Consider the following 15,054-nt stretch of genomic DNA (forward strand, 5'->3'; position numbering starts at 1 on the left):
GCTGAAGGACAGATGATTTATTAGAGAACCAGCAGGAACAGCGAGGTGGATAACAATTAACCAACATTTAGTGGGTTACTGGAACTGCTGTCTGAAAGAAATTTATTATATTTATTATATTTAATAATAAAGATTTATTATGTAATTATTTGCAAACACGTGTAGTCAGTATATTTGTAATTTATTTGCTTTAAAGCTAATTTATATTCCCTCTAGGTGCAAAAATATTTCAGTTTCAAAATATATATATATATTTGAACACCAAAGGCTTCCATGCTAATGTTAGCATTGCATCCACCAGAGGGCAGTAAAGAGTCAAACGTTTCCACAACGCCGAATCAAACACGGACGCAATGCAAACATCGAACACGACGCAACGCATGAATGGAGAGTTTTCATTAATAATAATTTTTTGAAGCCCTCTTCGTTGTGTTTGTAGAAATTTAGCATGCCTTGCTCTTTCATGGCTGCACTGCCCCCCTGTGGTTGGGGGTGTTACTGACCACCACTCAACCATTGACCTTAAAAGAGGTCAAGGTCACATTTTCACTTTTATACCTTTTTAGGTACACATCTCGGAAACCCGATGAGATATAATCACAAAAGCAACATTTTCAGGAAGCCAGAGGCACAACGTGTAGGTCAGGGTAAAATTTTGAATTCAGGTGTGTTGCGGGATGTTGCAGTCTGACTGCCTTGTTTTCTCTATAGAAACTCACCACTGCTGTGGTGGAAAATCAGTTCATTATAATATAATTTGATGGAAAAATGTCTTTATTTTGCATTTGCATAACCAAAGAAATCATTTAATGAAAGCTATTAATCCCAATTTATTAATCCCCCATCAAACTCACGACACAAACCAAGCGTTTCATATTACTCTGAATACAACTCAGGGCCGCAGACACACATGAAACCCACTACCGTTCATTAGCCTCACGTTGCATCACAGCCCGTCTCAAACGGGGGTCGCTGGCCTCGCCGGCTCAGATCTGTTTCAAGTGCGGTTTTTCTTTCTGGGGGCAATTTGAACAGTGGCAGGGGGAAAACTCTAACCGGTTCCATGTGTGCGTCTGTGCATCTGTGAGTGTGTGACTGGGTGTGCCTGACGGGGGGAAACAGTAGGGCCTCTGTTTCTCCTGGGTTCGGCCCAATAACAGTTAAGTTCTTAACGTCACACTCCCTTCGGTGCCTTCCAGGACACACTGGAACTATTCTTGGGGCACCGGTGACATAATGGAGCATCTCAGGGAGGCGCCCCGCCCTCCCTACGTATCTCAGAACGGGCAGCAAAAACAAAGTTAGCATCCAAAGTGTCGCGTAAGCAGGAGGGCAGCTGCAGGTTTTGTTGAGGCCAGTGAGAACTCACAGACGAGCATAGCATGAGGTCCTGACTACCATCTCCATCAGCCGTTGTTGAAATAAAAGAAGTGAGAAGTTCTTGAAATGTCTAATTCACATGCATCTCTACAAGGGATCTAAACTCTGAAGGGAATTCATCTGCATGCACACATTTTAGTATCGTCGACAAAGAAAATCATTTCACGTTTATAATTCACGACATTTTTGCAGAAATGTCAGTCATTTTCCTCGAACTTCGCATGTGCAAAAATCCACACGGATTCTGATTCAACTGATTTCATTTATTTTTTTCATGTTTGAATTCATTCATGCGTCCAATGACGGAGTTTGTGGCTCGATCTGATTTGATGCAGGAACAGGATTTTTCTGTTGGTACAGTGAAAATAAATCTGATTTGCGTCACGTTCAGGCATAAAACCTGATAACGTGAACACAGCCTTACAGTTGTACCTTGTATTTCCAGCCCGACACGCCCCAACAGTCTGGTACGGAACACTGGTCAGTACTGATTGCATGCGTAGTTCTTCTTCTTCTTCTTCTGATTGCGTGCTTAGTTAGCATGCTAATACACAATGAACCAGGTTCCTGCATGCGTGCTAAATGTGCACCGTAGAACTGTCATTTCGAACTGTTCTGCTGCTGCTGGTGAAGCCTTTGGATCACAATTCTAATGGGTTCCAGCTGCTAGGATGTTTATAGACTCTTGGTGTCGTTAATGAAGCGAAACAAACATATTTAAACTCCTCTCACAGAGACTAAAGTCTTTTTTTAGACTTAACAGCATGAGGAGCATTATTATCAGTGGGTGCGACGCCATTAGAGGCACGCCCGATTGTTTAGAAGCTAATTGGTAGGCCTTATTTCCATTGCACTGATTGTTATTTACTACTGAATCCAATGGTTTAACAAGAGGCAGGTTGGTTTGAGATATCGTGGAGGAACTGTTGAGAAATGCCCATCTGGAGATGAAGAGTTGTTCGAGAAAGACCATACCGGAATGGAATGGAATGGAATTAAGAGTGTTTTTTAAACGAGAAAGTCATTTAGAAATGCCGTTAGAAATGAATCTGGGATGCTTTCTTTGGAAGCGGGACTGAAACAGAAAACACAGGAAGTGGAGCGACGCGATACGACCTGGCCGTTCGGGTTCACTGTATGCTCTGTTCCTCTTTCTGCCACGTAAATCACCGTTAAATGACGTTTATTGATGATAAACCTATCAGATACCGTCGGAGTTTTATTGAAACGTAAAGAACTTTTAGAAACTGTCCCTGAACACCGTTACAACCGGTGCTGTAAAAGGAATGTCATGAACTTTCATCCACCAGGATTTCATCACAGAGTTCATCAGAAACTGAGAAGGACTCAGACCTTAAGCAGGTTAGCATGGTAGAATTAGCATTTAGCTGGCCTCAGAGATGGGGAAATCTGATGCATCATCACATCTTTTCATATCTAATTATATTTTTGCATTATATTTATTTAGCATCCTTGTCATATCTGGTAACTCCCATTTTTTAAACATTTTTTTAAAAAAATCATTATTAATTTAAACGCCAAACTTACCAGAACCTCCCTGCAGAGCGCCAACCTGGACCAGGAAGTCGGACGAGGCGTGGAGATGCGAGAACAGGAAAAGATTCACGAGTTGATCAACAGAAGGATGATGAAAGGATGGGTTGTGTCTTATTTTAACTTTTTTTTTTGGCAATCTCTTTGGCTCATTTTACATTTACAGCAACGAAAGAGTTCTCTGCAGTTTTTAAAATTAAAATGCGGTGAGTTGATGGTCACGACGTTCACACCTGCACAAAACGGTTCGCGCGGAGTTCACGAAAGATGTCGTAAATAAAAAAAAGTTGTTGGTGTTGTTGAGAAATGTTAAATGAAGGAAATGTCGAACAATCAATCCTTGAGTCTATTGGTGCGTTTTCCTCTTTGACCATTCAAAAGGGACAAAAGCTGAGTTTCCTGTCGACAGATGATTCACACTCACGCTTTTCCCATTATTACACCGGATTCAAACAAATTAAATCATCTGAGAAAAGAAGAACTGGATAAAAAATGTATTTTGATTGAGAACTTTTACTCAGCTGTGAATTTATTTTCACTTCTCACAGATTTTTTTGAGCTGATGCCACCAGATTTTTTCTGGTCCGGCCCAAACTTTGATGCCTCCTCTGAGTAAAGCTTAAAGGGAGAGGCGATTTCCTCAGGATGTTGCTACAATTGCTCGTGTGCTTCTGTGTTTTCTGGAGTTCTGACGGCTGTGTTTCATAATCTACCATGTGGTGTGGAAATACAGGAATGTGCGGCGCTGATGCACAACCCTTTTTGTTGTTCTTTGGTTGTTTACTGGCTGTAAACGTGAGGTGGCGTTGGCGAAGCCGGTCACAAATGGAGCTGATTAAACGTGTTTGGGTGCTGAACAAACAGACAATCGTCACACAGCTTTCCCCGCTTTTCATTTTCATTTAGATTTCGTGAATCTGCAGATGTGCACGTACTGCACAGTAACCCCCCCGGGGCTCGTGGGAGGATTATTACACTTTAAAATATTTCAAATGTTTGCAGTGACAACAGTTTCATGCATATATTGGTGTTGTCTGTAAACAGCTTTTACCCCTTAGGACAGTGATGTTTCGGGAAAATGCTTTTTACCTTTAACCTGGAGGGGGGAGAAAAGGGAAGCTGAGGGTCAGTAAAGGTGTCATCAGCAAAAGAGAAATATGAGGTCTGTAAATAACTCGAGTCCGGCTCAGATAAATCACACAGACGGGACGTTTGCCAGAATCTGTCTTTTTCGGGAACGTTTGGATGTTCCCGAAAAAGAAACGTTTGTGTTTTTATTCCCTGAAAACTGGTCAGTTATTGATTTTTTTTATTTTTTTTCCCGAAAGCGTTTTGTTTGACTTGCTATCATGTGTCCCACGGCAGGATCACATGACTCAGACTCAGGCTGAACAGCAGAAAAACAGACGTGAAGCAACTCAGCAGATGTCCAAATAAGGCCTGTTGGTTTGCCCGTGTGAAGCAGACGGGTGACACCACGTCTGTTTTCTCCTCTCTGGTTATCTGTACATGAGGGTCGCGTCAGTCTGCCGATGAGATAATTTCCTCTTTTTTTTTGTTGGTCAGATTGAGGTGGCTGGACAGGAATTAGGATTCGTCTGGGGGAATTCCTCAACTCGTGAGGCCTCAATGTTGACTTTTATTATCTTAAAATGGGTCATTATTACTATTTGAATACTTACTGCTAATCCAAAACCAACCAATTATGAAACAGCCATAAAAGAAATCAAGAATTAAACCAAAGTTTTCGTTTGCACATCTTAGCACAATGTTTTGTTGTACTGCAAATTATGACTTTTACTTTGAAATTGATATAATATTTATTATAATATTTAAGTCGTTTTAAGCGTATTCCAGTCCCACCCCCACAATATCCCCCAAAGCCATATTTAGCTTTTCAAAGAAACTGATTAATGTGGTGTTGATGTGTTTGTTGTGGAAATACTATAGAGCCCAGGGGCCAATCAGAGTCTAGACTAAACAGGAAGCGGAGGTGACTTCCTATCCAGGCCTGACAGAACTGATCTTACCCAGCATGCAACAGCATTGATTACTAACAACAATGTACAGAAATTGTTTTCTGAAGAAGCATCCAGAAAAAACTTTCTATTTAAATTCTAACGTTAGAATCTAAAAACTGTTAGATAAATTTGGATATAGAAATTTACACAAGAAGTTATGTTCTTATGTTTCAGATGATCAGACATTAACAGCAGAACAAAATTAAATGATCTGTAGAAGCTCAGGTGTGAATGTTGGCATCTGTGTTATAATGCAAAAGCAAAAGATGGATGTTTTTTCTTTATTTGTGAATTTTATGCTCAAATTTGTCTTGAAAGGAAGTTCCAAATTCCTCATTCTGGCAGCTTTCCTCCCTGTTTCATTATAATCATGTCTCTGTTCTCCTTTTTATGCAACTTTTTTCTCCTAAATATTATTCTCATAATACCATGAATTTTTTTATTCTCGTAAAATTACATCTTTATTCTTTATATTATGTGACTTTGATTTTTAATTTTTTTAAATTTCAAAATTGTGCTTGAAATGGCTCTAAAATTCCATCATGTTGGAGTTTAAACTCTGTTCTAAAAAAAAAAAAGATGAAAAAAAACCCAGATTTATTTGAAATATTTATTACTCATTCACTCTCACGTCATCAGTGATACATCATGATGTCACTTCCCGTCTTTTATCAGTAAAACTCTCTTTGGAGCATCAGTACTGTGTATCCTAGCAACAGGTCTATAGGTACAATCATTTTCCGTTGAGCCTCTCTATACCCAGTGAGAGGCACAGTTTCCTCCACACAGTCCAGTGACTAATTCTTTGTGTTTCTGCTCATGCAGGTTCTCGAGTGCGTCTGTGAAACCTGCCAGGGTCGGCTTGCTCGCGTCATCGGCCACGCTACAGAGGCTGATGAAAACAGAGGCAACGCTCTGCTTTCTCTGCCCTGCGTCTGAAAGGTGGCATTAGTCAGCCTGAAAGAGCCACGCCGTCTTCCTGGGGCTATTAATGGCTGCACAGGCAGCGTTATGTTTTGGGGGTTTTTTCAGGAGAAAGCTGGCTAAAATCCCCCTTTCCCTGATCATTTCCTCCCCACCCTCCAGTCTGAAGAATGCTATGCACTGTGGCAAAACTCTCATAAAAGTATTTTTAGCCCAGAGCAACTGCAGAGTCTCATTATCCTGTGACTTGTCTGAAGAATCAGCACATAAATAAGAAACGCAGTGACGCACACACACACCTGATTACACCAGATTTATTAGATGAATTAAACGCTAGAAAACTTTGACCCGTACGGAGGTGGAACACCTCTGAAATATTTAGCTGCTGAATCTTTCATCAATTATTATTTAAAGCCAGACTCCACACAAACCAGTGGTTTTCTGCGTTCACTGGGAATTATTATACTTTAACCAAAGGTACACACAAACATTAACTCAGGCTGAAGCCCCTCAGCTGCTTTAAGACTTTGTTTTCTATTCTAAGACAACGGTTGTCAATGGAAAAACGCAAATCCTGAAGGTGTGTGTTTTGTGTAAGTACAAGTGTTTGGTTTGAGCACAGATGTGTTTGATACAATCACAACATCTGTCCGAGGCTCCTTTATTACCTCTGGGGTATTTGATGGACTCACTGGATTATGTTCCTACAAAGTTTGATGAAATGAGATAAAATTGAAAAGATGACATGTGATGAGACAATGAGTTGAGGTGGGATGAGATGAGACGGGATGAGATGACGCGACATGGCAAGAGATGACATGAGACAACATTAAATGAAATGGGATGATAGAATGAGATGGATGACATTAGATTAAATGAGACGGCATGAGATAAGGCAACATGAGATGAGAAGAGATGGGATGAGACGATATGGTATGAGGAGAAGATATGACATGATGTGAGATGAGAAACACGAGATAGGACTAGATGACATGACATGAGATGGCATGATAAAATATGAGGTCAGATGACATGAGATGAGAAGGCATGAGACGAGATGGTATGAGATATTAGATGAGGTGACATTAGATAACGAGATGACATGAGACAACATGAGATGAAAAGGGATGAGATTGCATGAGATGAGAAGACATGAGACGATGAATCTAGTGTCAAGTTGGTGGGTAAAATAAACTCAGCATGAACCATCAACTGAAGTATTGTCTTTTTTCATACTGGAGTCCACCACCTTGAGACTGATATCATGTGAATATTATTTTATCATAATGTCACATGATGATTATAGATTATCATACGTACAACTTCTCCATTGGTGTCAGAGTGAAACAAACGGAGTAATAGTGATTTAATGCGCTGACATTCCCGGTAAAGCTCATCATTTAGGAGCTACAATTGGAGAGTAGAGTTTTTATGGCATTGTCATTATTATAAGAAAAAAAAATTCAAGCTGGAGTTATGAATTTGGGGAATTTCTATGACAGCCTTTTACGTAGAACGATGTGTCATTCCAAAGTCCAAAGAGTTCATGGAGCTCAAGATATTTTCACTTCCTCAGATTTAGCACTCAGTTGTTTGTGGATTTTTTTACCTTGCCTGTATGAAACATGAATAAAAGGATCTTCTAATGAAGTCAGTTTTATTTCTGGTGCTGAACTCAGTTTGATGACATATCCACAACGTGCGTCACGAAGGGAAGTTTTTACTAAACATAACCTTCTTACTACCGACATCAGCTCTGCAGAGCCTCGCAGTGGAATGAAGCAGCCCTCCACCCACACACACATCAACCCACATGAAGACGCAGGAGCTTACAGTGTGCATCAGCTTGGATAACAACAATCTTCATGTTGGCTTTAACTCAAACTGAGTCACAACAGTTAGAGGTTCTGACTAAACTTCTAACTTGTTTTATATCTCCATGCATTCTTTCCCTCTGGGCGTTCTGCTCTTATACCAGTCTAGAACCTGACAACACAATGAACCTCGGCGTGTCGGCCGTGTGATGACCTGGTGACCTGTCCAGCGTGTGAGTGACGGCTTTACTCCGTTATATTTCAGATTCATCAGAGTTCATACAGGCTGTAATTCCACTTGTTGTCAAGCCTCATATCTGTGAAGACTGTTGACTCCATGGCGCCCTCTGTTGGAGGCAAGTCACCAGACACCACTGGCTGCTCTCAGTTTGATGTCACGGAAAATTGAATCCTACTATGGTGAAGGAAGAACCCGCTCTACTCTGCCTCTGATTGGGTAGTATATGATTCCTGCAAGCTGGGGACGTCATCTCGGTTTAAGCGAATCAAATAAAAAGGGCAGGACATGAGATGACGTGAGATGATGAATCTAGTGCCTAGTACTAGGTATGACGTTAAACTGCATCCAACCTGGAGAGGGATGGGGTTAATTGCCCAAGACACGCCACATCATTCTAAGATGATGGGATGGTAAAAGAGGCATTCTTTGAAGCAGCTGACTCGATTAATTTAGAAATAGTTCATGCTGTCAAGCGATAGATGCAACATTTCTCCTGATGATATGAGATTCAATGACATGAGAAAACATGAGATGACATGACATGAGATGCGATGAGACGGATATGAGATGAGATGACGTGAGATGACACAAGATGTTATGAGATGAGATGACGTGAGATGGGGTGTTATGAGATGTCATGAGATAAGACAAGATGACATGAGAGATGATGAGACATTAGATAAGCTGACATGAGATGACGGGAGATGACATGACACGGTACGAGATGAGATAATGTGAGATGAGGTGGCATGAGATGACATGATACGTCATGTGATGAGACCAGATGACATGAGATCACATGCGATCACAAGACATTAGATAAACTGACATGAGATGACATGAGATGACGTGAGATGACATGACATGACATGAGATAATGAATCTACCGTCTAGAGAGCAGTTAAAATAAATTCAGCGTGAAACATAAAATGAATTATTGTCTAGTATCCAAGGTAGGAAGCCTGATGCTCTGAGATGCTCAGAGACAACGACACACAAGTGGAGGAATGACAGGTGAGAAATAGGGAAGATGATGCAGATACACTTCTGGTGTTCATCAGCTGCCTGCCCGAAATGCATCTCCTTGCCACCAGAACAGCGAAACAAAACAGAAAACACAACTGAACAGAACACAAACACAAAACACAGGATCATTAACACTATTAATTCTGTTGGTTTTTGTTTTGTGTGTTTTGGGGACGTGGTATCACACTTCAAAATTGTTGATTCCAACTTTTGCTCCAGCTGCTCTTTTCAATAAAAAAATTAATTTCTCACCAAAGAACAAAACCTTTTTATCTCATTATATAACATCCCTGTATGAAGGTGATGATGGTGTGCAGGGGTTCTTCATCTCTTCATGTTCTGTCCTGCATTTGGCAAAGTTTACATAAGTTGTCAGTTAAATCATGAAGGGTTCTTCACAGTCTACCCAAACACTTTCTGTGGGCCCTTTCTGTGTTTTGTGTACTTACTATGCTGTGTGCGACGGAGAAATTAATTTCCCTGACGGGACCTTCTTATGGGGTAAATAAAGTTATACTCTCCTCTACTCTAAAGAACCGAAAAGGGTTTTTTTTTCAGAGAAAAACCCTAAAATGTTGGAAAAAAAAGAAGTTTGAAGGAACAACAATTGTTATTTACTCAGTAATTATGAAAAATGTCTCATGAACAACACCTGCCTGGGTTTGGAATACAAGTAAATATACACCAAATTATTAAAGTTGAAGCCGGGAGGGGAATGACTTGGTAAAAGTTTGCCCAAAAACTGTTCTGCATACAATTCTTTGCAGGCAAACAGAATCAGTAAACTTTGATATTGTCCTCCCTACAGATTAAATCATCCCCTCCTTTTCTGTCCTGCATTTGGCAAAGTTCACAGAAGCTGTCAATTTATTGGTTGAAATGTAAGCAAATATACAAACACATTAAAGTTGGAGCAGGCAGTGGAGGGACTCAGTAAAAGTTTGCAGTGAAAACTGTTGTGCGTGTAATTATTGGTAAACAGAAGTCAGTCAACTTCATAGAGATCCTCAGGTCATCCCAGACTCAGATGTCACTCAGCCCGTTTCTCTCTGCTGTCCTTTCAGTCGTCTTTCATTCCACATCCATCAGGACTCGACCGGACAATCTCCACAGCGACGTCTTCCAGGTTTAACAATGGAGTTCTCTATCCGTCCAGCCACCCGGGACGACTGCAAGGACCTGGCCCGGATGCTCAGGGTGTGTGAACCCAGCATCCTTACAGGCTGTCCATACATCATCATCAGATATTGATGAAACATTTTGATAGGTCGATCAATTGAGTGTGTGTTTTTATGTTTAACAGGAACTGGCAGACTATCATGAGATCACAGAATGTGTGACACAGACAGGTGGAGTTACACTGGACTTTTAACTATCTTTTTTAGATTTGATTTACCTGTACATGCAGGTACATGACAATCTGACACAGGCTGTTAAATAGAGCTTATAAATAACAAATGGAGCTCTTATCAGTGTTTTCTTTTATTCTACATCCAGACTTGGAGCAGGACGGCTTCAGGGAGAACCCTTGTTTCCATTTTTTCATTGCTGAGGTGCCAGAACAACATAAAAGCAAAGACGGTGAGCGTTTTGCCTTAGCGAGTAGTCATGTAATCTATTACTGTGATGAAGGCGCTAAGAAGATAGGCTAAATAGGTTACTAATTCTAACACCTAACTCTAACAATAAAGACATTGACTGGCCTATCTGCCATTCGGTCTCTGTCTTTCTTTCTCTTGCCCTGTCAGTACCCAGAGTCTGGGTCCTGCCCCGATTTTCTTCCTCAATGAGGGAGTTTTTCCCCATCGCTGTCTCTTATGCTTGCTCTGAAGGGTCCTGTTGGGTTTCTCTGTCTTTAAAGCGCTTTGAAATGTCTGCTGACCACATACCCCCTTTCAGGATACACAAAGATCGGTATGGCATTTTACTACTTCTCCTACTCCATGATCTACAGCAGAAGCATCTCTTTGGAGAACTTGTACGTGATGGATGAGTTCAGAGGTACAGCACAAAGTTGACTTCCCATGTCTACATCATTATTTCAATGTGGAGACTTTAGTCAACATTAGAAAGGTTGTATATCTTATTTAATATATGGTGTCTGTCTCTCAGGGAAGGGTGTTGGTAAAGCACTTTTCAAGAAGGTCGCACAGGTGAGTAGAACACCTGTAGATGTCCTGTAGATGTTGTTCCATCCATCCATTCATCATCAACCGCTTATCCAGGACCAGGTCGCGGGGCAACAGTCTCAGCAGGGATGCCCATACTTCCCTCTCCCCAGACACCTCCTCCAGCTCCTCCAGGGGGAGCCCGAGGCGTTCCCAGGCAAGCTGAGAGACATAGTCCCTCCAGCGTGTCCTAGGTCTTCCTCGTGGTCTCCTCCCGGTAGGACATGCCCGGAACATCTCCCCAGGGAGGCGTCCAGGAGACATCCTGAACACAGAGGATTCTCCACCGACCTGGAGAGGGCACACCACCCTTTTCCAGTCGAGAACCATGGTCTCAGATTTTGAGATGCTGATCCTCATCCCATTCGCGTCACACTCAGCTGCAAACCATCCCAGTACACGCTGAAGGTCCAGGTTTGATGAGGCCAACAGGACAACATCCTCTAAGCAGAGATGAAATCCTTTGGTCCCCAAACCGGACTCCCTCTGGACCATGGCTGCAACTAGAAATTCTGTCCATAAAGATCATGAACATAACCAGTGATAGAGGGCAGCCCTGCCGGAGTCAGACATGCACCTGGAACAGGTCTGACTTACTGTCGGCAATGCGAACCAAGCTCTGTCTTCGGTCATACAGGGACCGGACAGCCCTCAGCAAAGGGCCCCGGACCCCATACTCCCAAAGCACTCCCCACAAGATACCACGAGGGACAGGTGGTGATCGGTTGACAGCTCTGCCCCTCTCTTCACCCGAGTGTCCAACACACGCAGTTCGAGGTCTGATGATGCGACAACAGAGTCGATCATCGACCTCCGGTCTAGGGTGTTCTGGTGCCATGTGCACTTATGGACATCCCTGTGGTTGAATAAGGTGTTCGTTATGGACAAACTGTGACTAGCACAGAAGTCCAATAACAGAACACCACTCGTGTTCAGATCAGGGAGGCCGTTCATCCCAATCACCCCATTCCAGGTCTCACTGTCATTGCCCATGTGAGTGTTGAAGTCCCCAAGGAGAACAATGGAGTCCCCAGTCGGACCACTATTCAGTATCCCTCCCAGGGACTCCAAGAAGGCAGGGTATTCTGCGCTACCATTTGGCCTCTAGGCTGAAACGACAGTGAGACACCTGTCCCCAAACCCGAAGGCGCAGGGACGCGACCCTCTCATTCACTGGGGTGAACTCCAACATATGACAGCTGAGCTGTGGGGCCACAAGCAAGCCCACACCAGCCTGCCGCCTCTCACCTTGGACAACACCAGAAAGGTGGAGAGTCCAGCCCCTCTCAAGTGTTTGGGTTCCAGAACCCAAGCTATGGGTGGAGGTGAGCCCGACTATATCTATTCGGTACCTCTCAACCTCCCTCACAAGCACTGGCTCCTTTCCCCCCAGCGAGGTGACATTCCATGTCCCTAGAGCTAGACTCTTTGACTGGGGATTGGGTCGTCGAGCCCCATGCTGACGACTGCCACCCAATCCACACGGCACCCATCCCGTATGGTGGGTGGTGAGTCCACCGGAGGTTGGGCCCACGTCGTCCCTGTGGACAGAGGCCCGGCCACCAGGCGCTAGCATGCGAGCCCCAACCCCGGGCCTGGCTCCAGTGTGGGGCCCCGGTTGTGCCACACCGGGCGACATCACGGTCCTTGATTTTTTACTCATCATAGGGGTTTTTGTGCTGCTCTTCGTCTGGCCCGTCAACCAGGACTTGTTTGCCAAGGGAGACCCTAGCAGGAGCATAAAGCCCCTCACAACATAGCTCCTGGGATCATTCGGGTACTCAAACTCCCCCACCACGATAAGGTGGCAGGTCTCGGAGGAGTAGATGTTGTTCCTGATGTTTCTATTTAACACCTACTAAAAGTCTGTTGTGTGTCTACTACACAACAGACTTTTACGAAACACTACTCATGTACCGGGTGCAGTTTCTCAAAAAGATGGAGGTTTAAACATGAAAAAGTAAGACATCAGTAATCAATCAATAAACCATATGAGACTAACGTATGATCAGGTTAAGTGTGCATTTAATACAAACTATAAAATGTCAATTCAATCTTCAGGATCATGGATAAGAACTGATCACATGAACATGGCAAGAAGATTTAGCTTCATGCTAACGATCTGTAAAACGTAACATTAACACCCCATAGATTCAGGTTTCATGTGTCAGAATAACTCAGCAGATGTCAGACTTCATGCGGCCTTTTCGTCTTTCCTGTTAGTGTGAAAGGGTTGTTGTGGGGCTAGCGTAGGGGCTAGCGTGGGGGGGGGGGGGTCGCGTTATGTTTCCTCCTTCAAAAGTAAATGTGTAAGTATCATTTGGTGATTCACTTTCATCGTCATTATCTGCTTATCTAAGGTAATGACTTCACACAAAGTACTTAATATGTTTTTCTGTGAGTACGAAAAGGATTTTCTATGGCGTTAATATCAAGATTGTCACTCCATGTAAGCTAGCTCCGGGGGACCGCATGGCTGCGCGGCTGTAAGCTAGGTGCTGTTCTGACTGTGTGAGTGATGCTGGGTGTGTTCAGTGTGAGTTTGCCTGCATATACAGTATAGATACATTTTCTTTTTAGTTTCAGATCAGGTTGAAAGTTTGAGCAGCAATGTAAACGATAGGCTGTTTTCCTGCTTATTTGTCTTTCCTATAGGAGGGCGTGGCAGCCGGCTGCAGAGAGATCAGCTTCATTGTGATTCATTGGAACAAACCAGCCTTTGGGTTTTATTTCAGCCAAGGTTGCCAAGATATGACGATTGAAAAGGGATACCACCTAGTGTCCTGCAGCGGAGCTGCAATGGAGCGCCTGGGCCGGTCCTAAACCAGTAGACTGTGTGATGTCACTGTCTAGCTGGAGTCATGAATTTGGGGAATTTCTTTGACAAGTTTTTACGTAGAACGATGTGTCATTCCAAAGTTTAAAGAGTTCATGAATCTTAAAATATTCTCACTTCCTCAGATTTAGCACTCAGCTGTTTGGGGACTTTTCAACATGAATTAAAGGATCTGATAATGAAGTCATTTTTATTTCTGGTGCTGTACTTTAGTTTGATGACGAATCCACAACGTGAGTCATGAAGGGACGTTTTTACTAAACATAATGATCCGATTCCAGATTGAGTCTGATTACATTCAGTGGCTTCAGATGTGAGACTCATTTAAACCAACTTCAAAGCCAAAAAATATAAGATATGAAGGCTGTGCATAAATTACCACTACACACACACTAAGGGGAGTGTGAGCTGAAGTGTTGGACCCTGACCACCAATAGTTCCACCATCCGGACCCTCACGCCATCATCGGTCCAGTAGAACTCCTGCAAAATAAAACACATTTCAAAACATGTTAAAATCCAGCATGAAAGCTGCACCAGTCCGGTATAATTCTCTTTGGGAAGGTAAAACCAAGCCCAGACATGGCTAAAAGTGACCATTTAATGTGAAAAAATAATACAGGATTAAATAAAATAAAACCTGTCTATAATGTAAGAAAATAAGTTAAATAGTTGGATAAACAAATTGAATAATTTCCCTTTTGGATTGTTAAAGCATTCATTAAAGTATTAAGCTATTCATTAAATAAATAAGAACTCTGTCGTATAAAACTAATTCGCACACACAAAAAACATATTGGACTTTTATTTCCTCTGAAACAAAAACGTTTACAGGAATCCACCTGTAGCTGCAGGACGGAAACCACAGAACAAAAACTAATGTGTGACAAAAAATAAAACCCAGATGAATACACAAACTTTAACATATCAAAATACACAGTTTACCACAGACCGAGTATCAGCCAAAGAGAGAGGGCCCCTACCTGAACCCCGTCTGCCAGCTGATACCAGTTCCTGCTGATTGGTGGGGAGGGAGGGGACCGCTACCAAACTCTACGGTGGCTCAGGAGGGACATTCACTACCACTCACA

The 15,054-nt window shown here is 42.6% G+C and overlaps 1 protein-coding gene and 1 long non-coding RNA gene across 2 annotated transcripts; both read left to right on the forward strand.

Moving 5' to 3' along the window:
• Positions 1 to 2,952: 2,952 nt before the first annotated feature.
• Positions 2,953 to 6,824, forward strand: LOC137590720 (uncharacterized). The gene is made up of 2 exons (XR_011034466.1): positions 2,953 to 3,140; positions 5,781 to 6,824. It is a non-coding gene; the product is annotated as an uncharacterized lncRNA (long non-coding RNA).
• An 836-nt stretch (positions 6,825 to 7,660) lies between these two features.
• On the forward strand, positions 7,661 to 14,141 carry LOC137590550 (diamine acetyltransferase 1-like). The gene is made up of 7 exons (XM_068308209.1): positions 7,661 to 7,926; positions 10,025 to 10,157; positions 10,264 to 10,309; positions 10,458 to 10,541; positions 10,860 to 10,961; positions 11,073 to 11,113; positions 13,784 to 14,141. The coding sequence occupies exons 2-7, from the start codon at positions 10,095 to 10,097 to the stop codon at positions 13,949 to 13,951; spliced, it is 504 nt and encodes a 167-aa protein (XP_068164310.1). The 5' UTR covers positions 7,661 to 7,926; positions 10,025 to 10,094; the 3' UTR covers positions 13,952 to 14,141.
• The last annotated feature ends 913 nt before the right edge of the window (positions 14,142 to 15,054 follow it).

This window comes from Antennarius striatus, chromosome 23 (genome assembly GCF_040054535.1).
Source record: "Antennarius striatus isolate MH-2024 chromosome 23, ASM4005453v1, whole genome shotgun sequence".
In the NCBI taxonomy this organism is placed as follows: domain Eukaryota; kingdom Metazoa; phylum Chordata; class Actinopteri; order Lophiiformes; family Antennariidae; genus Antennarius; species Antennarius striatus.

Bases quoted from the DNA above. Each gene is read 5' to 3' on its own strand.
- LOC137590550 (XM_068308209.1), top strand. From the start codon at position 10,095: ATGGAGTTCTCTATCCGTCCAGCCACCCGGGACGACTGCAAGGACCTG. The intron at 10,310-10,457 runs GTGGAGTTACAC...TTCTACATCCAG, and splicing joins AGAATGTGTGACACAGACAG to ACTTGGAGCAGGACGGCTTC. The intron at 10,542-10,859 runs GTGAGCGTTTTG...ACCCCCTTTCAG, and splicing joins ACAACATAAAAGCAAAGACG to GATACACAAAGATCGGTATG.